The sequence below is a fragment of the Halichondria panicea genome, chromosome 1 (assembly GCF_963675165.1).
Source record: "Halichondria panicea chromosome 1, odHalPani1.1, whole genome shotgun sequence".
In the NCBI taxonomy this organism is placed as follows: Eukaryota; Metazoa; Porifera; class Demospongiae; order Suberitida; family Halichondriidae; genus Halichondria; species Halichondria panicea.
The window spans coordinates 7,309,411-7,337,200 of NC_087377.1; the positions used below are offsets into that span (position 1 = coordinate 7,309,411).

A 27,790-nucleotide genomic window follows, 5' to 3' on the forward strand; every position below is an offset into this window, starting at 1 on the left:
TGCACAGCTTTGCCAGGGCTTACAAGAACTGAAGGTAAGTCATGAGTGCATGTGAAAGCTAGTAATAAAAGAAACACTTGCTATTGCATGCTTATAATAAGCCTCCCACTCTCTCAGGGGTGAACCTGCCACTTATTGAAAAAATGCCAGTTTGTGGACCAAAAGTTAGCCTCGTTCCTTAAAAAGCTTAAAATAATGCTAGGTATTTTTCTAAGAAAAATCGACCTGGGAACGAGGCTAATCAAAAATTGACAATTTATTCAAGCATACTCGTAATGTTTGGACCTTATAATTATATATATATCAGACAGCCGTTAGCAATATTTACGTGCACATTCCAGTATATGCATGGATTAGGATAGATTATGCTGCATAATTTGCACATTTTTTAATGAGAATTGCAGATAGAGGCATAAGCAGTACGAATCATAGTCCGTACATTTGTAGACCTGCTGCATGGTGGTTAATTATCTTATTGTTGGCATTCTATAATTATCAAGGGCATATAAAAGAAGAGAGGGCATGTAACTCCTATATGAGCAGAGTTCAAACGTGCGCGGATGAATGTGCATGACTGTGCATGAAATGCCTATTTTTACCACTTCATGCAAATACAGGCATTCCTCTGCCCTCGTTTGAACTCTGCTAGCTACGTGTACTGATAGTGGAGTTGCATGCCCTCTCTTCTTTTATACGCCCTTGATAATATTATTATGATAGTGTTCTATACCCTTGTGTAAGGTTATAATTATGTTGTGCGAGGAATAATAGGCGATTTGGTGGACTTGAGCATAAAACATAAATAAATTTGGTATAAACATCAGGAGCACATGAAATAAATGCCATAAGTGGTCAGGTTCTCCAGACATTCACACAAGCAGTGTCCACACTTGCAAAGGGTAGTCCGTGAGAGCAGAGTAGTACTGTTGGCTGGGTGGGGGAAACCAAATGAACGACTTGGCATAATAATTATATTGCTGAAAAAGCTTCTACTACCATAATTACTAGAATGTGTTGCGAGTATCAAACATTTGCGAACTTTGCAATGGTTGATCAATTCACAACAATAAAATTCGCAAACCTAATAAATACACACGATCCTTAATTGCCATAATGCAATAGTTAGATCTGCTGATTTGGCTCATTCGCAAAGGTATTTCACCCGCGAATTTTATTTTGGGCTCAGTATTTTAGTATAAGTCCAAATAATACCATACCCACGTATTTACCTCCAACTGCACACGAACTTTAAACCTTCAAGAGGTTTACCAACCCAGCGTCAAATTGCTATATGAATGCTGTCCTTCAATGCATGTTCAACATTTTCAATGAGTACATTCAGGAGATTGCGACAAGAACTGTTGCTGGATTAGTAAGTACAGAGTAGACTCTTTAATATAGGGAGATAGAATCAATCCACATAAAAGGTGCTTGAATGGATGTACTGTGCCATCACAATCCAGGTCATCTGTAGCATTGGTGCAAATGGAAGGGTACTGAGTGGCTACTCATACATGCAAAGTTGCTCTACATCTGCCACAGTACATCTTGTTTACCAGGTAAATGACAGCATTTTCTGTTATAACAAAATAAGTGTTTGTATAACAGATGTATCATTAAGGACATAAAGAAGGGGCAACAATATGATGCTCACGAATTCTACTTGGCTCTTTTAGCTAGCTTCGAGGGGAAAGTAGATATCTCTCTTTATCTATGGTGTCAGGTATTAATTTAGAAGTCATCATTTGACGTGTGATATTTGTGTACATTATATCGCATGCGTTCAATTGCCATAGAACAGTACAGTATAGTAGTTACAGAGTCACTATAATTACTACAGATGCCTTGACATGAAGCTAGAATTGGAGACAAGTAATGAACTGGGGGCGTTACCAAAATGCCTCTGTATTCACGTAAATCAACCAAGATACACACGTAAGTTTCAAACGGGGTGAACAAAGAGTTCTCATACAGAAATTGTACAAACTTCAAAGTCCAAATTCAGGTACTTAATAATTATGCCTACACAGAATGATAATAACTTGCTGTTTTCTTACTTATAGACGAGTACTCTCTACGTTCCAAGCAAACAAAGTGTGTAGACATTGATGACAGTTGTATAGTACACAATCAGTTGACTGTCACACTGGGACATTACACAGCCTTCTTTCGGTCAATCAAGGATCAATCTAAATGGTTTCGTGCAAGTGACAGTGATGTAAGTATGACATAATTATACAACACGGATAGACACTAATTTTGTACAATTTGAAACTATAGGTGAGCTTAGCAACTGTATTGCAACAAATGTTGAATTGGTTCAAGGTAAGTACGTATGTACTGCAGTTAGAAACCGCATACAGGTGACCGACCACCCAACAGTTTTGTTATTGAATACCAGTCGGAGACTTTGATGGCTAAATGCTGAGGTACATGTATAACGCATCGCATATGATGACACACAGTTATAATGATTGTACATTGAAACACTGATATCAACAGATGTACATGTAAAAGTAGTGCTACGTTATAGCATAGAAGAGGGATTGTAACGGAAGTACCCTTGTGTAATATCCGCTTTACTGCGAGGCTGTACATTCTAAACGGGAAGCTATTGTAAGTATACAGTATATGTACCTATTATGTAATCAACAGATTTACCCAACCCCTTGTGTTCACACAATAATGTAGACCTGCCGGTGAGAGATTTTCAAACAGAGAACAGGCTCCTAATATAATTATTTTTAGAGCTAAAGAGAGCAAAGAGATTCCACCGCATAGCGTTGTCTTCACTTACATGTGAGTCATTGACAAAAAAAGATTGAAACATCATCAAAGCGATGTACACTCTCTGATATCCTACCGAAATCCCGTCACTACAATAGCAAAAGACCAAAAAATTTCCACAATTTGAACCTAAAAGTTAGAACCTAAAAGTTAAAACCTGTAAACAATAGAAATTTAGGCCTGTTAACTCTTTGTCATATCCATGTGATTATCTTAAAATGTAACGATGTTTAATTATTCCAAGCATAATTTATGAGGGCCTAGTCCATGCAGCCTCGATTCCAGGCCGCGTGGCCTGGGTATTGTATCAGGTTGTTGTTGTTTTTATTTGACCCTCGCAGCATTGCACCTAGGGTCCATGCCCGCTTCCCATGCTCTGGGAGCGCTAGGAGTCAGCACTCTGGTCGGTCTGGCAGACACACCTCTTGTTCTGCTGCCTGGCAAAACCCTGGACACCATTGTGGTGCTGCCGGGGATCCCACTGCTCAAGCGATCGGTGGTAGAGCACATTCTCTCGGGGGCCTTTTTGGACTTTAGCAAGCTGCCCCCTGCCAAGGGATTCTCGAGGCCAGTGTTGTCCCTGCTGCAAAGGCACAGGGGCAACATTTGTGGTGGCAAACGCTTCCGAGCTGGCGGACTCAACTTGAGTAGTCCCAGACTTGGTGCAATGTTTTGCGATATACGCAGCTGTGCTGATTGCTAAATCACCAGAGCGAGCCCCGTTCCTCCACAGCTACACGTCAACATTGGCCCAATTCAGCAAAAGGTATCGGTTCTGGCAGACAGATTGGTCGAAGGTGGATGGTTTTATCGGGTGTTCGGGGTCAGGACCCCCCCTGGGTTCGAAGCATCTCTTCCCGGCCTCCAGCAAGCGATCACTCAAGAGGAGGGAGGGGCTGGGTGTTTGGGCTCAGGACCCCCCCTCAATGGGTCTCTTCCCGGCCTCCAGCAAGCGATCACTCAAGAGGAGGCCCCCTCTGGGCGTCGATCCTGGAGCCTTGTCGGCGGTGGAATCGGCCGGGGGAGCCTTACCGCCCGCCCGTTTGGGGTCGATTGCATCTACTTGCATGTTTGTACAGCTTGCAAAGGGGATCACCCAGAGTCGAGGTGCCCTAAGCAGCGTCCTGCTTGACAATTCAGAACATTGTGGCTAGCTAGTGTAGTAGCATAGGTTGTGGCATGCGCTGTGTTGTGGGAAGACAGAAGCATCTCCACTAGAATACAAACATACGGAACAGTTTGGTCCAAGATGAGTAGGTGGGAATGAATATTCCATGTCATATCCCCTCCTATGTAGCTGAAGCTCAATGGAGAATAATAGGCTAGAATCGTGGAATAGAACTGGTGTAATTAAACAAGGGGTGGATCTCTGCACACTGTAAAAAATGGTGTGCGTGGTTTTCATGTCAGTAAAGCATGTAGAAGGAGAAGAGCATGGAAATACCACTGACCTTGTGTGCATTGTGGGTGGTCATAACTCATGCAGGAAACATTTTTTTATCCAGGATGATTCATGTTGCTTCGTGCGCTATTATGCAAACACGTGCCTTGCTGGAAAAGTGCGGCTCTCCTCTGATAATTATGTCTCAAGATGATATTCTAAGGGAAATCAGCTGGTATTTGGAAGAGTCTGTACCCTTTTCGATAGACACACGAATGTCGATTTATCAAGTGAGATCTATCATTATTGGTAACTGATGGTCTTAACCAAAATGTTTAACAATTCTATTATCTACATGGAGAGCCGGATATTGCTAGCGGTACCTCTGCGGCCTAATGCTTGGTCTAGTCTGGCCATGTGCAATAATTAGTTACTCGTTTCCCTCATAGTTTCTCATCTGTTATTCGCATAGACAAAACCAACAAGAGACCGTCTTTCTTCATTCCACCGATCCTACCTCACGGCAATGGCATGACAAAGACAAGGGCTAACACGCTACGAGGTAATAAACCTCTAACGACAAGTGTGTACTGATGGAGAAAAAGGATTCGTTTCAGTATTTACCCTTGTTGAGTAAATTCTTCAAAACCCTCAGATATGTTATGAGGTATTTTTAATGGCTGAAGAATTAATGTCTTCCGGAGGTTACCTCTCAAGTTGCAAGGACAATTGTAAAAACGTATATAGCAACCATAGAGTCAGGTATAATAATTATTTGTATTAAGAATAGCTACTAGTTTAGCGTTCAGATTCAGCAAAACACAAACTGACTACACTAGTTAAAATTAATGCCAACAAGATTCTCAACTCCCTCTAAATGCCGATGTGGCCCAGTTGTGAAGCCTGAACAAACAAATTCAGTTCCATAACATGCTGCATATGATTGGTGTGCTATGCCTATACGGTACAGTAGACAGATCTTACACACTTCGTAATTATGAAAACAACTGAGATGAGAACGTAATCTAGACCCATTGTGGGTAGATATATGCGTCCATGCATCGCTGCTGAGATGTTTCAGTTTTCTGTTTAATTGCAGCTCTCTGATCTTCTTCCCACAGAACCAGACACTCTAAAAAACATTTATTACTGTTGTATTAGGCGGCAATCTAGTATTATTTTGTGCTTTAATATTTCAATTAACGTTTTAACATTACCCTTTAAAAAATAAGAGAAGGTGGATTATAATTCACAAGAAACGAAAAAATTTCCTACACCTTTAGCTAACAATAATTATAGCGGTCAATTATTCACATCCAGTGACTTGTGTCGGTATTGATCCATTTGTGGGGGAAAGGAAGATACTGTAAAGGAGCCAGTCTCTACCAATAAAGCAAGCTGTTTGTGAAACTTTAGAAAAGCAATTGCTTCCCTGAATTCTATGTGAATTGCTTGACAGCGAGTCCAAGCAGCCAGTTTGTTATGGATAAGAAATCGTATACACGACAATAATGTTTCTAAAGATAAAGTGGCGATCCAGTAGAGAATGATGGTGTGCGAAATTATCTCTAAATCATAATTATACTGTCAATGGCATGTATGGGGGTTGCTCTGGAGAGTGTCTTGGAGGAGGTGCGGTCCCTCTTGGGGGACAAGGTCTCTTGGGGGACAAGGTGGTTGTATCCAAAGTGACCTTATAAAGTCAGGTCGGGTAAGGGACATACAAAAGGTTTACACCCAAATCTTTGTAGAGCAAGAAGAGCATGTGAATAATGAGAATGTCGGAGAGGATCAAGCAAGAGATGAGAAATCTCTCTCACATGATGATAGCATGTTAAATATAGAGCATAGTTTTTATATAACCAGGCATAAAGTATCTATAAAGAATTAAGAGCGGTCATCACATTTTGTATCCAATCCACCCCACTTAGTAAAGACTGTCCATGATGATAGCATGTTAATTATAGAGCATAGTTTTTATATAACCAGGCATAAAGTATCTATAAAGAATTAAGAGCGGTCATCACATTTTGTATCCGATCCACCCCACTTAGTAAAGACTGTCCATGATGATAGCATGTTAATTATAGAGCATAGTTTTTATATAACTAGGCATAAAGTATCTATAAAGATATTAACACTCTCCAAGAGGAAAGGTGAGTGCATGCCCTGCATGGTCAAAACTTCACTAAAAAAACTAACACAAAAATATGACTGACAAGAGCTCTACACCAGAGCGCCGTCAAAGGCCACCACCGATCGCGAGGCCTGCCGAAGGTCACAAGCAAGGTCTAGGTAGGTAAAATTTATGACTCAATGCAGCTTTTGTTGTTGTATATAATAGTTATGGTCTCTAGAGACATCACATTTTGTATCCGATCCACCCCACTTAGTAAAGACTGTCAGAAATTGTTTAACGTGAATAGAACCCGGGTACTTTCGTTTCCAATCCCTCTCTTTCCTTTATCTATGGTAGAGGTAATTATTAAGTACCCAGACATAATTTATTATGAATGAAGGAAAGAGAGAAGGATACAATTTAAGATCAAGAGGAAGGTGGATGGGTAAAAGAGATTAGAGTGGTCAAAGAAACGCATACGAAAGGGAAGGGACATACATGAGTGTCTTGGAGGTGCGGATTCTCTTGGCGGACAAGTGTATCCAAAGTGACCATAAAGTCCTGCATCTTATCAGGTCGGGTAAGGGACATACAAAAGGTTTACACCCAAAGTAGATGTCTCGTGCCTGAACTGAGGGGGCGAGGTTTCCCCAACCACAAGGGCCCATACAGCTTGAACATCATGGCAATGAAATCTGGATCTCTCGTAAGGGCAAGTACAGCCCTATTCTTCTCTGATATCAATTTTATCGGTTTGGTTTTTGTGTGTCCGCTGATAAAATAGCATACAGCATAAGATGAGTAAATGCGTAAATGCATGTATAATTCCTTGACTTCTGGTCACACGTGTAAGACTAGGAGAAAGTTCCATCTTATAGACTGCTACAAACATGCAGTAAACTGCATGGATACAGATTTCATTTGCTGGTGAACTTTGTGAAATATCTAGTGAAGCAAGGCAAGTGTGACGTTGAGGTTATATGCAGCTTTTCAACATATAAATTATATTCAAGTTGGCGTATACATACTCCGATTAGAGTTTAGCGTGTAGAGGGAGGGAGGAGAGTACAATCAGTAGTTTAGCGTGTAGAGGGAAGGGTGTACAATCAGTAGTTAGCGTGCATGTAGAGGGAGAAGAAGAAAAGTATAAGGAAGGATCAGCTCAGCAAACAACACGTAACAAAAAGTAGCCGTATACTTTTTCTGTTTATTTAGCTAACTATAATTATCTAGTGGTGATCACTCACCGAATTTGAAGTACAATTATTTAGCAGAAAAACACAAGTATTGTGATCAACTGATTGTTTTAACATAATTATTATCCACATACAAAAGGAACCCAAAAACTAGGGACATAAGACACGTACTGTAAGGGAGCTAATCCCCACCAATAAAGAGAGGTGGGTGTTATGGGTAATTCCATTAGTGATATAACAAAATTAATGTGTACATAGCCATTTTCCTTTATTTATTTATGTAAACCTCCAATGACAAAATTTATTTGATGACTTCGAGTTACAGCTCATGTTAAAGATGAATTGTAATGAAGTTTTGAAAATCTAAGAACATGTGGAGCCGACTATCACATGCACCTATGCAGATGGTCATTTGTCACTTAAGGCAAGAAAATTTTCGTGGATTGCATTGTGTAGTTTGCGAAATTATCTTATAATACAGTGGCGTAGGAACAAAGGGCTGCAGCCCCCCCCCCCCCCCTTTATGGTTCACAAAATAATTCTTGATTGTTCAAGCCACTATATTCGATCTCTGAGCATGCAACATTTTTCTTGGGGATAACCTTTACCATTATGTTTTATATTACTCCAGAAAATTGAGGATCTGGAGGCAAAAAAGGGGAAAAAGAAACTTAAAAACTTTTTTCTGATGTTTCTTCTAGCATTTGCAAACCAGAAATCGAGATGTTTTCTAGACTTTCCTGCATATTGTGGCAACATGGTCTTCTCAGGGCTGGTAGGATAGGGACACTGAATAAATGGTTCAGCTGCAGCGTGTTCATCGGGACCCAGAGGCACTCACCAAATCACGAGAGAAAATTTACCATTGTTATACCACAATTATTTTAATCAATCGTGTTCAATTATTTAATCGCTGACAAACTGTTAATAAATTCTGATCATGTGACCTACAGCCAATGATATCATCAAACCCAGTCATGTGACCGTACAGTGAAGTGTGCTTTTTTTATTTTATACTCGTGATTCACCACTATTCAAGTCATCCCAGTCATCCCAGCTTGAAGCTAGGTAGCGTGATCAGCAATAACACAATTAGCAAGCCAGTGTGTTTTAATGCTGGTGCACTCAGATGATGCAATAATGCTCACGGTTGAGTCACTCCAGTATTTTTGTTACATTCTTGTTATAATAATTATATACATTCATTTTATATTCATTTTCCCATGTACACATGTTCCTTAAGTGCTTAATCATCAATAGCTCCAATCTGAAAGAGAATGGGCTTGTGCCAAGGGTACACAAGAACATCATTCAATTCTTGTTGAATTATTCTGAGGTGAACGGAGTTCTTCTTCCCGGGAGAGTACCTGGGTACAGTAGCTCCGACATCAAGCTGCTCCCATCCAGCAGCGGTGTATTTGGAAGCTGTACATGGAATCAATGGGTCAGGAAGAAAGTCGAGCAGCTGCTAACAGGACTTTTTGTCGCCTATGGCAGCAATTCCTACCATACCTTGTCCTCATGAAGCCGATGACCAACCTGTGCTGGGTGTACCAAAAAAACAGCACAGCCGTATTGAGAGCAGTAAACGATCCTGAGAGTGTTAAATCATCCACGCTCAAGGCCTTTGAGGGTCACTTGACACTGGTACAGCTCGAGCGATCCTACTATCAGACAACATTGGACCAGTGCAAGGAGTCGAACATATTATGTCTGTTTTTCCCAAGATTCACTGTGCCATTGAGCAATGTTGGTGTCTTGCAAAAAAGTACAGTAGACAGTATGTTAATGAATCTATAATACGGCTAAGTGCCTCAGTCGTTGGCCACTTGTCAAAAAGAAATAATACGGAAATTCTTTGATAAAATAATGTAGGTCATAATTATGTGACACGCTTCGATTAGAGTTTAGTGTGTAGAGAGAAGAGAGAAGAGAGAAAATATAATGAAAGATCGACCAGCTCTGCAACAAAAAGTAGCAGTACTGTTTTCTGTTTATTTAGCTAACTATACATACCTGGTGGTGTGTAGAGAGAAGAGAGAAAAATATAATGAAAGATCGACCAGCTCTACAACAAAAAGTAGCAGTACTGTTTTCTATTTATTTAGCTAACTACATACCTGGTAGTGATCACTCACCCAATCTGAAGTACAATTATTTGAAAGTCAGCAGAAAAACAAAAGTATTGTGCTCAGTTATAATAAATAAAAGGTATCCACACCAACAGGAATCCAAAAACTAGGGACATGAAGACACTGTAAGGGAGCAGTGAACGATCCTGAGAGTGCACGCTCAAGGCCTTTGAGGGTCACTTAATACTGGTACAGCTTGAGTGATCCTACTATCAGACTATCAGACAACATTGGACCAGTGCAAGGAGTCGAACATATTATGTCTGAATTCACTGTGCCATTGAGCAATGTTGATGTCATGCAAAAAAGTACAGTAGACAGTATGTTAATGGATCTATAATACGGCTAAGAAAAGTTGTGCCTCAGTCGTTGGCCACTTGTCAAAAAGAAATGATACGGAAATTCTTTGATAAATGTAGGTCATATGTTGTCATTACGATTAGAGTTTAGCGTGTAGAGAGAAGAGAGAAAAATATAATGAAAGCTCTGCAACAAAAAGTAGCAGTACTGTTTTCTAGCTAACTATATACCTGGTGGTGATTACTCACCGAATCTGAAGTACAATTATTTGAAAGTCAGCAGAAAAACAAAAGTATTGTGCTAACATAAACCAGTTATAATAAATAAAAGGTATCCACACCAACAGGAATCCAAAAAATAAGGGACATGAAGACACTAGCTGTAAGGGAGCTAGTCCATACCAATAAAGAGGTGTTGATTGGTCAGTGTATCTGTTTCTTGTATATACATGGAAAACCCTGGACCTGAGGTCACCATCCACCTTTTATTGCGATGGTGACATAATCACTTGCCGGGTCAGTGGTTCTGTGATTTTCCACCTTACATCAACACACCCATAGGGAATCTTTTGCAAGACACACCGCCTTCTACTAACACGTTTGCTGGTGCCTCACTAGCAAAAACCCTCGACATCAGAGTTAGTGTTAGTGTTAAAGAGTATATCCACAATCAACGTGTATTGCGTGGTAAGTGAAATTTAGACTGAATCATCGTCACTTGCTAGTGAAAAAGATAGTTGTGAAGTATCTAGTGGAGGTGCTCAAGTGCGATGTAGAGGTTTATGTATTATAATTATGAATGTTTAAAAACTATGGTTCAAATATAGCCCCTTCAAAGTGGACCAATTTGTTCGACCTTCCACTGTCGTAATCCGATGTCTGACTATCACACAGTACCTCACTAAACTTGGCAATCATCACTTGCTAGTGAAAAAGATAGTTGTGAAGTATCTAGTGGAGGTGCTCAAGCAAGGATGAACACGGTACTGCAATCTCACCGGGGTTATTTCTGGCCGGATTAAATTGTTCTGAAGTAAGTGCCTTATGATTTTTGCCTGAAGTATGGGGGGGAAGTAATATCAAGTGCGATGTAGAGGTTTATGTATTATAATTATGAATGTTTAGAAACTATAGTTCAAATAATAGCCCCTTCAAAGTGGACCAATTTGTTCGACCTTCCACTGTCGTAATCCGATGTCTGACTATCACACAGTACCTCACTAAACTTGGCAATCATCACTTGCTAGTGAAAAAGATAGTTGTGAAGTATCTAGTGGAGGTGCTCAAGTGCGATGTAGAGGTTTATGTATTATAATTATGAATGTTTAGAAACTATGGTTCAAATATAGGCCCTTCAAAGTGGACCAATTTGTTCGACCTTCCACTGTCGTAATCCGATGTCTGACTATCACACAGTACCTCACTAAACTTGGCAATCATCACTTGCTAGTGAAAAAGATAGTTGTAAAGTATCTAGTGGAGGTGCTCAAGTGCGATGTTGAGCTTTATGTAAGTTATGGATAATTGGTTCCGGAAAAGAACCACAACGGTATAATTATGTGATAGAGTTTAGGAAAATGATTGTTACAGTAGTGTATTTCAACATGGAAATGCCCTAACGAAAACGAGCACTTGTGGTCTGTCTCTTTGCTCTATCGCTTTCGAGTATATATAGGGGAGCATGTGAGGATCCGATGGACTAGGACATTGGAAACCTCTCTGCTGAATTTACATCATGTTTTCCGTGGGGTAACAGGCAATTTTGGGATAAGCTTGTCAAGCATTGGAACAGGAAGTACCCACGTCTGGTAACCACCCCGTGTGCGCTCCAGGTGAAGTACTCACGGTTAGTGAACCAAGGTGAAAAACGTTTTTGTAAAGTATCTAGTGGAGGTGCTCAAGTGCGATGTTGAGGTTTATGTACTAATTTATAAGTTATGGATAATAGGTTCCGGAAAAAACCCACAACGGTATGTGATAGAGTTTAGGAAAACGATTTATACATTAGTTAATTTCAACATGGAAATGCCCTAAAGAAAGCGAGCAAACACTTGTGGTCTGTCTCTTTGCTGTATCGCTTGAGGGGAGCATGTTGAGGATCAAATGGACTAGGGCATTGGAAACCTCCCTGCTGAATTTACATCATGTTGTCCGTGGGGTAACAGGCAATTGGGATAAGCTTGTCAAGCATTGGAACAGGAAGTAACCACGTCTGGTAACCACCCCGTGTGAATAATACAATGTAATAAGGCCACCTGACTCCACAGCTAATATTGGGTTCCAGGTCCAAAATTTTTTCACTAAAAAAAAAACTTTCACTCTGATAAGCTCAGTGCCCTCCTGGCGGGAACTTTGACCTCGACGATGCACCAGCATATTATTTACCTCCTCCTCATCCAAACAATCCATAGTTCCACCTAACGTCACAGTGACGTTTAGAATTCCACAATTTCATCACCCCTATGATGGCTGGGGACACTAATCCAACAATTCTTCTGCTACTTCGCCATCACTAATTGTTGGTAATGAACCCGTACAATTTGCAGAACTAGTGTATTATAGAATATAACGGAACTATGGTTCAAATAATATAGCTCCTTCAAAGTGGAATAATTTGTTCGACCTTTCACCGTCGTAATTGGTTTTTTAATTTAACCCCTCAATCCTATTCTGGCCGTAATTCCTAAAAATGTATTTTAGTGGCAAAAAGATAGTTGTGAAGTATCTAGTGGAGGTGCTCAAGTGCGATGTAGAGGTTTATGTATTATAATTATGAATGTTTAGAAACTAAGGTTCAAATATAGCCCCTTCAAAGTGGACCAATTTGTTCGATCTTACACTGTCGTAATCCGATGTCTGACTTTCAGAGCTCTGGTGAATAGAAAAATGGTGAATAGAAAAATAAAAAAGCACAGGTGTTTAACGAAACTATGGTTCAAATATAGCAAGTGGACCAATTTGTTCGACCTTACACTGTCGTAATCTGACTATCACACAGTACCTCACTAAACTTGGCAAACTGTTACTGGTTTTTTAATTTAACAAATCACCCACTCAATCCTATTCTGACCGTATGTATTTTAAGTTACTTATCATCGGCCAACACACAGGAAGTGCTCAAAGAATTAAAGCTCATCTGAGGCAGGTTCAACATCGTGGGGTGTAAGGATCGATGCAAAAATAGTCCCTGGATTCGAATTTGGTCAAGCTTTTCTTCTGTTTGTTAGTAGAGAAATATGAGATTACAAACCACTGGGCTTCACAACCTTCCCTGAGGGCTCTCCCCGTCGTATGGCCATACAGGGCCCGGGATACAACTCTGTGTTCATCTGCTCGGACCATAGCCTAGTTGGAGCCTGTGTACTTTAGTCCCTACACCAATCACCAGCGCTGCCACTGATGGCTCTCAGGCCGACCCTCTCACTATGCTCATCATCATCATTGGTATACTGTTTGCCCTTGTCCTCATAGTGGTGGTTGTTAATGATGGGGCAGAGACAGAGATTCTGTCAACAGCTCTGAAATGGTACTGGCAAGAAAAGATTAAGCGACATGCGTATTGATGAAAGATGTAAGGTACATTTTGTTGGCAAAAATTAATGTTATTTGTGGTATGGGTTATTTGTGGTATGGTACTGCATTGAATTTATTGCGTTGTTGTGTACCGCAATAACATAATTAACGCTCACGCTAAATAGAAATAGAAACAAAATTAATTGCGAAAATTGTTCAACACACAAAACATGCATGTGTAGACGTTTCTTACGGTGTCAAATCTGTCAATTTTGTGTTTTGAATTGAGATTGAGGAGGATTGAAAATTAACACCAATTACTTTCTTTCATTACTTCCACTATATTCTTCCCATAATTCAATCTATTCTAGTCAGACAGACGCCAAAAAATGGATCAAGGAAGCAGTATACTGTTGTATGTCTGTTATTATAATTATATGTGCTTACCCTAGCTTGTAGAAACTAAAGAAAATAATAACAATAAGAATGTACCCTTTTCGACCGACACATGAAATACTTGCCCCTAGGCTGGCTGCTATTAACTAACCATTGCATGTTTGGTGCTAAAACACAAAACCTACAGTTTCAGTAAACACGATGAATCTGTAAAACTGTAAAAGTTCCGATACAATGCAATATTCCCAATTGTGTCCGAGTATTCTTTGTATACGCTGGGAACAAGTCAGGTAGATGTGAAAGTAATCCTCAAATACTCAACAGACAAAGGTGATCAGCTGTGCAAACAATAGGTATCATCTACACCAATCTGACAATATTTACACTTACCAAGTGACAAATGTAGACTAGGTGTATATAATTATATGCATTGTCTGTACATGTGCACATAAATCTGCCAAAAAATCTTTTTTCAAAGCTATATATATATAGCTCATCATGGAAAAAACGGCGGCAAGACTCCAGATAACCCCGGGCCGCCCAAGGCACCACCAAGGGCCAAACCAAAGTCAAGGTAAAGTTAATACTTGCTAAGATTCCTGCTATTGTTATAGTCTCTCAGTCTGCATGATATACATGGTGTTTTATTAATAGCTTCTAGTCTCTATAGTCTGCATGAGTGTTTGATTAAAAATCAGTGGCGTAGGAATCATGTAGGGGCTGCTTGATGCTGCTACTCAGCTCAGCTAAATTGGCTATAGCTGTGGCTGTTCAGTTTTTTCACTTGATGGCCTGTGTTCACCAGTAACTTCTAGGCATTTGTCAACTTCGAATTCGTCCTCCTGAATTTCTGCAGCCATGCATGTTTCCATTAGTATAGCAAGTTGTTCATTGCTAGCTACAATTATAGCCGTACAGAACTGAGAAGCTAATTGCGGAGCTCAGAAATTGACGATCATTATAACGAACACAGCTGCGATGCTTTTCGGTATACACTGCAGTATTGATCTCTAAATACCCGGAGAGGGCCACTTCCCTTATCCTGTATCAAAAAAACATTGCAACAAGGCATAAAGCCTTAAGATAAAAGCCACTTTCACTTGCGGTGACAAATATTGAGTGTACATGTGGTGCAGTGCACATAGGATCTGCTCAACAAAATGTTGTAAAGAAAACGCACGTAGAAAAGGCATGCCTAATTTAACTGTTGAAATGTTCCGTTCGTGGATAGATAATAAACATGAGTTAAGTAAACAAACAGCTCGTAAATGGTTGCATATATTGGGATTTAAACAGTTGAACCATCAAAAAGGTGTCTATTTTGATGGGCATGAAAGGGACGACGTAGTAGCATTATAGAAAACAATTTCTTGATAAATTAGATATGTGTTACGGCAATCATACTCCAATTTTACTTCCAGGAGAGTTGCCCCTTGTTTCCATCCACCATGAGTCCACATTTTTTGCTAATGCAGACCAGGATTATTACTACGGTGATGACTCTATTACCATACTAAAGCAAAAAAGTTTGGGACAATCTATAATGGTGTCCGATTTCATAGAGGAGGCAAGTGTAGATTTTTTTACAGCATGATGGTGTTGAAGCATGTTTGTTACTAGAGACTCAAAGTGAGCGATGCAATAGATTTTTGATACAGGTAAATAAAGCTATTGATATATTTAACAGTAAATACCCTGATAAACAAGCTCTGTTTATATTTGATAATGCTCCATCTCATCGTAAACGTAGTGATGATTCTCTTAATGTGGGTCCTGGTGGAAAGCAACCTGTCATGAAAGATACGGTTGTTCGATAGGAAGGTTCAAAAATTGGTTAATGATAGTGGTATTCCTAAGGGTATGAAATTAGACACTTTGGGAATGAATGCCCAAAAAATGAGAGGTGTTGGGAAGTCATGAAGAATTTCAAAGTGTCAAAACACTTGTTGAAGAACTGGTGGAAAACAGGTCCAACATACGTTTGTTTTTCCTTAAAATTCAAATTAATGGTTAGTGTGTGTTGACAGTGCAAGGTGTTGTAGCACATGCATCCTCACATACATCATATAATTGTTATTAATTTTGCTGAAGCACATGGTGGAGGACTGTACACGTACATGATGACGCATGCATGCAAGGAAAGAGAAGGTAACCACTAACAATTGAGTAAAATAACTTCATAAATTATTAGGAGTATGAAACAGAGCCGGAAGAAGCGCTTTGACCAAGCCACGTGCTTGCATATAAATGTGAACACGACAGTTGTTTATTTAGTATACTACTTACAGATAAAATTGTCAGGTTTTTTCATGACCAGTACATTCATCATTATAGCTCCTTATTTAAAACCAGAATGATTATGTTTACCAAAGAGTATGTTCTTATATTCACTCAAACTACCCATAATTCATTGCATCATCATAATAAAGTGAAGTGAAATGTCATGTCAAATCTGACCCGTGTCTGTCAGGTACCTTGCCATTTATTTTTTTAATTACCAGTCTTGTGCTACTATGAAGTGTATTAAAGACGACGAAGGAACTTGCACAGCACGTATTGAAGTGATTAGTGCGATACACACACACGAAGAAGAATATCCCATATACAGGAGGAGTACAACGAAGCTTGTAACAGGTACGTGACTCTGGCTTTGTATAAGTGTTGTATATAGTATATCATGACATGCACTGGTAGATTTATACCCTTCACACACCATAGCGCAACAATTATTTGACCACCCACCCAATGATTATTACACTAAACTCTACGTTGTGTAAGTCCCATCGCCTTCAGTTTACAGACAAAGTGGGGCTTATCTTGAGTGTACCTCTGGTAGAGGTCCAGTGCTGTGCTGATCTTGAACTTCCTGAAAGTAGGTATGCAGGGAACTTGGAAAGAGAAGCTGAAACAAATATTTTGGAACGGGCGTAGGAAAGAATTAACGCTCAGACCACGAAGAAGATACGCTTCCTAGAAATTCTGAAAACACGTAGTACTGCTGCTAAAACAGAAAATAAAGATATGCTGAAAAAGTATGCTATAAGAAGGTCCAAGGCGATTACGAAAGGATTTTAAACATGATTGTAGATGATGCCAAAAGGTGTACATCAACCATGCAATCTATTTTCAAGGTTTTTAACAATTATTATGTAATAATTATATACGCTGCCATAAGTTTCGTCTTCACACCCCTGGAGGCCATGCCGAGCTGAAGTCCGTGCTGGTCTAGTCTGCTTTGTTGCAAGTGAGTGTAAACTGTTGTTTCCTTTTACTTTCCTGTGGAGTTGGCTGCCATAAGTTTCGTCACACTGGATTACAATATAAACATGCTTCTCGTATGCTGCCCTGAAACTGATGTTCATGCGCATATGTCACAACGAGAGTCTGATGACAGCTTATCATAGCCACGGCTCAAGACTAATCCGATTATCAGTAGAAGGATCTCCACTAGATTATGTGTAACTGTTTGGTCTTCAAAAACTAAACTAACAGAAAAATAAAAGTGTGAAACTGTGTTTGTTGTATTCAAAAGCTCTTCAATTTCTTCCAAATTGTGGCTCCCCATTCTGATCGACATGTAGAACAAAACATTTCTGAGGGAGCGCCTCCATTCAGTCCGGCCATAGCCAGGTCCCACTGTTTGAACTTCACTCTATAGTGGAAACACTGTAAATCTGTTTAGTTTAATATATAAAAATAAAAATAAAGCAGCTATCCTCTCGCTCAAGAAGTCTTGCTTTTATACAGAAAAAGATTCCGGTGCATGTTCTAGAAGGTAGACTTAATTATTGTGGTTATGTTTAGTTACCATAAATTATAAGGAATGTTTATTAGTTAATTATCTTCTTGGAGCAGAGACCTCAATAGTCTTTTGTTACGAAGTTATTGTAAAGAGGCCTGCACGTCTCTGTGTACTATACCCTAATTGCACGTATGTTAAGTTCTGTCAGTTGTTCTCATTGATACCTATTGTTGTGTGAAGTTCTATCACTCAAAACTAAAGTCGAAGATACGCGCTGTACCGCTGGTGCTTGTTCAAACACTCTTGCCAACAAACAACAGATTATTTGAAGGGTGCTGTATGGAAAGCCTTTCGCCATAGGCTGTTACGTATCACCAAAGAGGATGAGGACTGGTATCCAGAGCCAGTAGAAAAACACAAGTATTGTGAGTCTGATCAACTGATTGTCTTAACCTAAACCAGTTATAAGGTTATACACATCTAACAGGACTATGGACGTGAAGATGCAGTAAGGGAGCTAGTCCCCACCAATAAAGCGAGGTGTGTGAAACTCAATGGGTGTGTGATAATTACTTAATGATAAAAAATAGAACCAACAACGGCAATGGCAGGACTAACACTATAACTGCTGCATCACAACCAGGGTGTCATACAGGATTTTGAAATAGGGGGGGGAAATCTGCGTGGCGGCGCTCGAGTACGGCACGCAGGGGGGTCCGGGGGCATGCTCCCCTAGAAATTGTTTGTGCTCTTGAGGTGAATTCTGGTGGGATTTTGGGGGTTTTAAATGGGTGTCAAAATGTGGTTTGTGGGTTTGTATTTTTCTATGTGCATAAGTCAACAAAACATGCCATGTGCTCTTAAAAGCATACTCTTAAAGCTTAGACTTTGACTAAGACATGGATATTAGGAACTATTTATCTAATTCTCGTAAGAGATCACATAAAGAAGTTGCAAGTGACAGTGACAGTGACAGTACTAGTGATAATGAAAGTGTAATGCCTGATCCCCGGTGTACCCAGCCTGCTCAGCTAGTACAATCGAAATTAGCCTCGATCCCAGGCCGAGTTTTCGCTTTTATAACGGTTAGGCGAACAACTGGGCCTGGTACTAGTTGTCTGCGCATGCGTCAATCGTTCGTCAGATTCTGACGAATGGATATTCTCGTTCACTTTCGTGACATTTATATTCGTGTACTATCGTGTACTAGAAGTCAGTTCCCGTTTTATCATTATTGGAATCGATTGGAATGGCTGTTAGCTGAAGCTTCTCTCTTCTCTGAAGCTTATTCTGAAGACTGAACAACAAGGGAAGAGGTATAAAGCTTTGTCAAGCTTGTTAAGGTCAGATATTTTTGTGTGGGCCCTATGGCCGGCTATGCTATCAAGTCTTGTTCATGTTTGGCAAGAATGTAGGTAGACTATAGTTTCATCATTAATATGGTGGATCAAGTGAAGAGTGTGAGCTAGAGAACTTGGTGCTGCCATCATCAGCTCGTCGACAATGACACTATAACCGAGAAATTTAATATGTATAGATCTACACGTATTTAAAATGTCTACTTCTCTGTACAGGAGCAATGGCTAATATCCAGCTATCCCAACAGTGCTCCTCTTGGCTATACTAACGGACGAGACTGGACAGTTTGAGGTAAGGGTTTAACCGTCTTTGGTTTCTTTTAATATTGTCCTATACTCACAGACACAGGACTGGAGTATGACCTGCTCATTCGAGCGTTGCTGGGTAGCTCAGAGACATCAAGAGAATCTACGTTTTCTCAAGCAATGAGTTACGAGTTGGGGCCTAGAATCAGAGAAGTCCAGCAGCCTGCTAAATCTTTTTGAAACGTAATTTGAAGGCATTCAATCATCCTGAAGTTGCCCTGGGTCACTGTAATTGTGCTGCAGCACAACTGGCAACTCCCCAGGCCTTTGTGAAGCAGCTCCCTATGTGCATCTTTTGTGTACTCACTCTGTGCATTTTCTGTGTACAAATTTCTATTATTGATTTATTAAATATTTTTGCCGACCACAAATATACAATGAAAATTTGACGCATGCGCAGACAACTAGTACCAGGCCCAGTTGTTCGCCTAACCGTTATAAAAGCGAAAACTCGGCCTGGGATCGAGGCTAAATCGAAATCTGATAAGAAAAAGGCCTATAAGTCTAAGTTAACATACCGGCAACAATGGAAACTAAAATATTCCTGGATAGACTGCGCTAATGCAGAAATGGGTATGTTCTGTGTTATTTGTAAAAAGTATGGCAAACCACCTGGTAATGCCCGTGGAGCATGGACAACACGAGGAATTACAGATTGGAACCATGCGACTGAAATGCTTAAGCTGCACAATGATTCCAAATGGCACAAAGATGCAGCCATAACAGCCCAGATGGCACAACAGTCAGATCTAAGTGTATTAGAGCTCCAAAATGCTGCGAGTGCCAGAGACACAAAGGAAAGATGCAAATGGTGATGAACAACTAGCACATCACCTTGAACAATCCCCTGGAAATGCAATGTATACATCTAAGTTTTCGCTGACATCGCTTATAGAGGCCATTGCTACGTGGTTACGCTGAAAACTGTTGAAAAGTTTAAGAGAGAGCCCTTTTTTCTCTATTTTAGCAGATGAATGTGAAGACATCAGCACTCAAGAAGAGCTTTCGATTTGCTGCCGATGGATTGTAGACGGTCAAGCAGAGGAGCACTTCATATCAGTCTTGCACGTTCTTGCTTGTGACGCTGAAACCATCACTGAGGCAATCGAGTCTTTCATTGCTTCAAGTAATCTTCAGTACCGAAAATTGGTTGGACAGGGTTATGATGGAGCTGCTGTATTTTCAGGATGCAGAAGTGGAGTACAAGTAAGAATGCGCACTCATGCTGCTCATGCTGTGCACGTTCACTGTGCATGCCATAGGCTACAGCTTGCAAGCTTACAAGCAGCTAAGACTGTTCCAGAAATACAAAAAGTCTTTGGCATGATGGGTAACATATGGAAGTTGTTCTATTATTCCCCAAAGAAAATGCAAGCACTGAAAGAAGTACAAGCTGTTCTTGGATTGCCGGAATTGAAGGTGGTGAAACCAAGTGATACCCGTTGGCTTTCACACGAGCGATGTATGCGAGCAATTCGCAAAGAGCTGCCTGCTCTTATAACTACACTGCAACAGCTGTATGAGACAACAGGTGATGCGGAAGCTTTTGGCTTAAGTACACTTCTCTCTTGTTTTACTGGAGTAGCCAGTATCTGCTTTCTTTCCTACGTCCTTGACACTCTGGCAAAAATGAATGTTGCCATGCAAAGGAAGGTGACTGACTTTAGCAAGTTAAAAATCATGTTGCAATTCACACGTGACGAGCTAAAGTCATTGAAGAGTGACACAGCTGATTGGTGTTGCATAACTACATCCATGTTAGCTTCGCTGGAGACAGAGTATGGAATCGACATTGGAAGACACAGAGCTGCATCTCCTCGATCAAAATTTGCAAAGATTAGCAGCATTGAAGAATACCTGTCACTCATTGGAATTCCTTACATTGACACTCTGCTAGGAAATATTGAGAGTCGGTTCTCAGATAGTGTGGTTAAATTGCTGGTTGCTACATCTATTTTCAATCCTTCTCAACTACCAGCAGAAGGATTTTTATCTTCCTATGGTCTGCAAGAAATTAAGGAACTAGCTGACTTCTATGGCAATGCCGCTTCTGTAGAACATTGTGGTGAAACATATACATCACCACCCCTACTCGATGGAGAAGAACTGGTTTCTGAATGGAAATTTTTTAGGCGAGCTCTATGCAAAGAGAAAGAACTATTTGTACGTACTAATCAGACAACTCCTAGTATACAAGAGTTGTTGACATCAATGCAAGCATGTGACGCATACAAGGGTGTGGTATCCTTACGACATGGAACTAACATTAAGATAAAGACTTGTGATTCCGTAAATACTGTACTGTAAACCTGTGATTCCGTAAATACTGTGTTGTGTTAGTTCTAGTGGTTTCATGTTCTTATTTAGTCATTTCTGTACTATTGTTCTAGAAGGTTCTTTCTAGTATTGTTTTTGTATAAATAGCCTGTGTATTTTGTATGTATCAGAGTTCTGATTTAATGAATTATTGAAGTTATCTCACTGGCGACGAGGATTGTGGATCAAGTAGCCTACAGCAATGGCAGCCACACACTATGGAACTCTCAACAATTACAGACCAGACCAAGAGTCTATCAAGACCTACCTGGATCAGGTAGACCTCTACTTCACGGCGAATACAGTCCCTGATGATAAGCAAGTACCTATTCTCCTCAGCTCCATTGGTGCAACGACCTACAGTCTTCTATGTGACTTGCTTGCACCTGAGGCTCCCAAATCGAAGACAAAGGGAGAAATATTTGCTGCACTACGGAAGCACTACGAACCGACACGAGCGGTGATCGCAGAACGTTTTCATTTTCAAAAAAGGGATCAAGTCCCTGACGAATCTTTAGCAGAATACGATGCAGCTCTACGCAAGCTGGCAACACACTGCAATTTTGGGGCGTATCTCACCGAAGCCCTACGTGACCGTTTCGTTGCAGGACTCCGAAGCGAAGCAATGCAAAGAAGACTATTAGCCGAAACAGAACTTACTTTGAAGAGAGCAATGGAAATCGCACAGGGAATGGAAGCAGCAGAAAGCAACACCAGAGCACTCAAGGCCAGCAACCCCTCCATCAAGAGCATACAAAGCAAAAGGAGACCGCAGCCAAACCAACCTTGTTACCGCTGTGGAAAGTCGAATCACTCTGCAGCTGATTGCCGTTTCAAGGATGCAGAGTGTCACTCATGTGGAAAGCAGGGACACATAGCACCAGCCTGCCGCTCCAACCCACCCTCTCAGTTCAAGAAGACAGAGAAGAGACGATTCAAAACTCACCTAGTGGAACCAGATGGGAACAGCTCGACCGACTCAGAAGCTGACACTTACCACCTATACCGATTGACCGAGCCTTCTACACAGCCGATCACAGTTACAGTCAAGATCGAGGATACTCCACTCAAGATGGAAATCGATACCGGAGCTGCAATATCTATTATCTCTGAGGCCACCAGAAAGGCCAAGTTCTCTAAATTCAAGCTGCGTAAGTCAAATATTTTGCTAAAGACATATACAGATGAGGCTATGATGGTAACGGGTCAGATTAATGTGTGTGTTAATTATGGAGAACAGGTGGCTCGGCTGGTGCTGGTGGTGGTTGCTGGAAGTGGACCAAGTCTTTTTGGACGCAATTGGCTGAAGTACCTCCAGTTGGACTGGAAATGTATTGCAACTGTCAAATCTCCCCCTGCAGGTACACTAAAGAATTTGTTACACGAATACGATTCATTGTTCAAGGACGAGTTAGGTACTGTGACCTCACACAAAGCCACTCTCAGAGTACGGCCAGATGCTACTCCTCGGTTTTTCAAACCACGTCCTGTTCCTTATGCAACCAAAGAGGCTATTGGAGATGAATTGGACCGCATGGAGCAACAAGGTATCATCCAGAAAATACCTAGCAGTGACTGGGCAGCACCGTTGGTCGCAGTTCCCAAGAAAGACGGACGTTTTCGACTCTGCGGCGACTATAAAGTGACTATCAACCAAGACCTTGAAGTTGATCAGTACCCCTTGCCTAAACCCGAAGACCTATTCGCAACACTAGCAAATGGCTCCCTTTTCACTAAGCTTGATTTGTCACAAGCGTATCTACAGGTCGAACTCGATAAGGACTCTACCAAATACGTGACTATCAACACCCATCAAGGGTTATACCAGTTCAGCCGACTTCCTTTTGGCGTGGCGTCAGCCCCAGCAATATTCCAAAGACTGATGGACACCATCCTACGTGGAGTGCCTCACGTTATCTGCTACTTAGACGATCTGTTGATAACAGGAGTGGATGAAGAAGACCACCTACACAATCTGGAGCAAGTCCTCAAACTTTTTACGGAACACGGGTTGCGATTGAAGAAGGAAAAATGTATCTTTTTGGCCAAGTCGGTAGAATATCTTGGTCATCAGATCAGCAAAGAGGGAATCCAAGCTCTTCCAAGTAAAGTTGATGCTATTGCACAGGCTCCAGAACCAAAGAATGTTCAAGAACTTCGCTCCTTCCTCGGGTTGCTGAACTACTACGGAAAGTTCATCAAGAATCTCTCTAGCATCCTTTACCCAATCAACCAACTTCTGCAAGCGAGTCATAAGTGGGAATGGACACAGGAATGTCAGGAAGCTTTTACAGAAGCAAAGAAACAACTTACATCATCTGATGTGCTCACCCACTATGACCCGGACCTACCAATCAACATGGCTGCGGACGCGTCAGCCTACGGCATTGGAGCCGTTATTTCTCATGTACTACCAGACGGGGCTGAGAGACCAATCTGTTTTGCTTCACGCACGCTAACGACAAGCGAACAAAACTATGCTCAACTCGAGAAAGAAGCACTGGCATTGGTATTTGGTACCAAGAAGTTTCACCAGTATTTGTATGGCAGGAAATTCACGTTAATCACTGATCACAAACCTCTGACAGCTATATTTGGCCCAAAGAAAGGAATACCGTCCCTAGCAGCTGCTCGTCTCCAACGTTGGGCAATTTTTCTCTCAGGTTATGATTACAATATCCAATTCAAGCCCACTCAAGCACACAGCAATGCTGATGCATTATCACGTCTCCCCTTGCCAGTACAAGATTCGTACGAAACGGCTGACATTAATGCTATTCACACTTTCAATGTGGCTCAAATCGAAGCTCTTCCTGTAACATCTCAGCAGGTGCAGACGGCTACCCGACATGACCCAACCTTAAGCAAGGTGTTAAAGTATGTCAAATCAGGATGGCCACAGAAAGTGACACCGGATCTACAACCATATTTCAACCGCCGTCTTGAAATTGGCATCGAAAGTGGTTGCTTGATATGGGGAATTCGCACAATCATTCCACAGAACCTGCATGCAAAGACCCTTCGTGCTCTCCATGAGAACCACCCTGGAATGTCCCGAATGAAGGCTATTGCCCGCAGTTACGTATGGTGGAGTGGACTCGATAAAGACATCGAAAACCAAGCAAAAGCGTGCCTATCGTGCCAGGAACAAGCCTCTAAACCTGCAGTAGCACCACTCCATCCTTGGGTTTGGCCAAACAGCCCATGGAAAAGGATCCATATTGACTACGCTGGTCCATTCTTGAACAAAATGTTTCTAGTGGTTGTAGACGCCCATTCCAAGTGGCCAGAAGTGATTCAGATGTCTTCCACTACGTCTCAAAACACGATCGAGGCACTGCAAGCACTATTTGCTCGGTATGGACTACCAGAACAGATTGTTTCCGACAATGGTGCACAATTCACATCCCAAGAATTTAGCGATTTTGTTCAAGCCAATGGCATAAGACACATACGAAGTGCTCCATACCATCCCTCCACGAACGGCCAAGCTGAACGATTTGTACAAACGTTCAAAAGAGCCATGAAAGCTGGAAAGAGAGAAGGACTGAGTTTGAAAACAAGATTGGCTCAGTTTTTACTGTCATACCGCTCAACTCCACATGCTACCACTAACGTCTCACCGAGTGAACTGTTCCTTCAAAGAAAAGTACGTACACGATTCGATCTCCTCAAACCAAACACAGAGGGAAACGTATCTGACAAGCAGATGAAACAGAAACAGCAACATGACAAACATGCTAAACCAAGGACGTTCTCTGTTGGTCAACAAGTAATGCTCAAAGATTTCCGAACAAACGGTACATGGCTTCCAGGAAGCATTGTACAACAGACAGGACCAGTATCTTACAAAGTGGAAATTGGTGATGGCAGGATACTACGTCGACATATCGACCACATACGTGATAGAACTCATTCTCTTTCCACCACCGAGTCGTCACAAGACGATATAACAAATCCAAACGATTTCGACGATACGGCAGCTCACAAGGATTTGCAAGATTTTGAAGTTTCCCCTGATCAGTCAACTGATCCGTCTCCGACCCCACCTGATGAGTCACCCTCGACTGGTGCATTAACAGCTCGACAATATCCGCAAAGAAATCGCAACAGGCCTGATCGATATGGTGGGTACACTAACATTTAACAGGGGAGGAAATGTGGTATCCTTACGACATGGAACTAACATTAAGATAAAGACTTGTGATTCCGTAAATACTGTACTGTAAACCTGTGATTCCGTAAATACTGTGTTGTGTTAGTTCTAGTGGTTTCATGTTCTTATTTAGTCATTTCTGTACTATTGTTCTAGAAGGTTCTTTCTAGTATTGTTTTTGTATAAATAGCCTGTGTATTTTGTATGTATCAGAGTTCTGATTTAATGAATTATTGAAGTTATCTCAAAGGGTATCTTCCCAGAAACCTTCAAGCTATTGAATATCATTTTGTCAATACCAGTTGGCACAGCAACAGTGGAGAGATCTTTTAGTCAGATGAAAATGATCAAGATGCGGTTGAGGAACCGGTTGTCTGATATGAATTTGTGTCGATTAATGTTGATAGCTGTGGAGGGGCCAGAACAGAGTAGTGTGCCATTTGAAGAGATACTAGATGTTTTTAAAGAAAAAAACAGACGTATTGAACTTTAGTTATTTCTGTCCATTTTGCATATAATTATACATTTTCTCTGGTTAACTGGATGAAAAAAAGGGGGGGGGAATTTGAGCTAGGGGGGGGATATCCCCCCTTTCCCCCCCTGTATGACACCCTGGTCTACTCGGGAGTCGCCTTTCTTTTTGCTTTACGGTAGAGACCCCACGTTGCCAGTGCTAGAAGCTCTCTCGCGCGAGCGCTCACCTTATGTGGTAGATCTAGACGATTATAAAACAGAATTGGTAGCAGGACTGTCCAGTGCATGGCAAACAGCCCAGGAGTGCATTACAGACAAACAGAAACACCAGAAAAGTATGTATGACAGGTCAGCCAAAGAACCTAACCTCGAAGTTGGTCAACGCGTCATGGTTCACATGCCAAGCGAAGTTCAAGGCAAAACTTGGAAATTTGCAAGACCATTCCATGGACCGTTTCGTGTCTTGAGTTTGACACCGACGAATGCAGAAGTTCGACTTGTCGACGAACCCAAGTCTCAATCAATCTTTGTTTCCCTGAACCGTGTTCGAAAATGTTATGAAGAACTTCCTGATCAGTCGTGGCGAGGATCTACTCCACGCAAGTACGCCCAGGTTGCTAGTGACCAGCAACACCGCACTATACCTCAAGTTGTACCCGATTCCTATACTGGACCGATGACGAGATCTCGAACAGCTTCGGCTGGTAACTAAACTGTATAACTGTGTTTGTTTTTGTTTTTGTTTTTTTTTGTTTGGTAATTAGTTACATGCGGCTTCACTGTGCCAATCTCGAGGACGAGATTTTCTCTCAGGAGGGGGAATTGTGATGATAGCCTATTCTAGTTATGTTATTCATTGTAATCTTATTCATTTAATTTATGTATTATGTAAGTGTCATGTGATGGACACATGATGGTGATAAGAACACACATGTTAATGTCAATATTTACTGTGAAAGTAATCTAGTTGAAATAGCAGGCCAGATAGCCTGTGTTACATTAGAATAATTTGCTTAATTCCGGTATTGTAAGGGGTGTGGTCATTTAAACTCTATCCTCGAATTAAAAACTGTAAAATGAGAAATTGAGCACTATATACCGACCGTATTATAGTATGAGCTTAAATTAATTATTGTTGTTGGGTTCCCATTTCCTCAGAATCTTCCACTCCGCCAACTTCTCCACCTAATTCTGAGAGCATCACTGTCACTAAACTATCAAATGGAAGTGCTGAAGTGACCTGCACTACCACTGGCCAGAGTTGTCTGGCGTTGTTTCAATCTAAAACCTCTCTTGATCCGATGGTGATGATTGGTTTTATTGAACCACCTAATGACAGAACCACTGTCACTCTTAATGCCACTTCCGATGTTTATGTGGTAGTGTACACTTGGAACAGTGATTCTGGTGAGACCACCTTTGATGGGAAGGTATCCTTCATTAGTCAATTGGAGCTACGAACTAGTAAGCCAAGAGTTAGTTTCAGTTTCAGAATTGTATGCGCTCGTTCTTGCTCTTGCAGGTCCTCCCCCTACACAATCACCTCCTGATACTATATACTGGATCTCCAGTTCCATCGCCCATGATAGTACTAATAGCAGGTGAATGGTGCATG

The 27,790-nt window shown here is 41.1% G+C and overlaps 2 protein-coding genes and 3 long non-coding RNA genes across 7 annotated transcripts; all 5 read left to right on the plus strand.

Moving 5' to 3' along the window:
* Positions 1-1,200: 1,200 nt before the first annotated feature.
* LOC135340379 (uncharacterized) lies at positions 1,201-2,503 on the plus strand. Of its 3 annotated transcripts, XR_010396337.1 has the most exons (5): positions 1,201-1,559; positions 1,841-2,005; positions 2,064-2,218; positions 2,281-2,325; positions 2,364-2,503. It is a non-coding gene; the product is annotated as an uncharacterized LOC135340379 (long non-coding RNA). The 3 variants fall into 3 exon arrangements; XR_010396338.1 differs by lacking the exon at positions 2,364-2,503 and having other exon boundaries at positions 1,609-2,005; positions 2,281-2,358; XR_010396336.1 differs by lacking the exon at positions 2,364-2,503 and having other exon boundaries at positions 2,281-2,358.
* Positions 2,504-15,895: 13,392 nt separating this feature from the next.
* On the plus strand, positions 15,896-17,007 carry LOC135340482 (uncharacterized). The gene is made up of 2 exons (XR_010396385.1): positions 15,896-16,457; positions 16,617-17,007. It is a non-coding gene; the product is annotated as an uncharacterized LOC135340482 (long non-coding RNA).
* Positions 17,008-18,607: 1,600 nt separating this feature from the next.
* Positions 18,608-19,583, plus strand: LOC135340170 (uncharacterized). The gene is made up of 2 exons (XR_010396241.1): positions 18,608-19,215; positions 19,267-19,583. It is a non-coding gene; the product is annotated as an uncharacterized LOC135340170 (long non-coding RNA).
* Positions 19,584-20,051: 468 nt separating this feature from the next.
* Positions 20,052-21,536, plus strand: LOC135352454 (uncharacterized). The gene has a single exon (XM_064551636.1). The coding sequence runs from the start codon at positions 20,442-20,444 to the stop codon at positions 21,534-21,536; it is 1,095 nt and encodes a 364-aa protein (XP_064407706.1). The 5' UTR covers positions 20,052-20,441.
* LOC135338754 (uncharacterized protein K02A2.6-like) lies at positions 21,469-25,943 on the plus strand. Its single transcript, XM_064534836.1, has one exon. The coding sequence runs from the start codon at positions 21,748-21,750 to the stop codon at positions 25,690-25,692; it is 3,945 nt and encodes a 1,314-aa protein (XP_064390906.1). The 5' UTR covers positions 21,469-21,747; the 3' UTR covers positions 25,693-25,943.
* Positions 25,944-27,790: the final 1,847 nt, after the last annotated feature.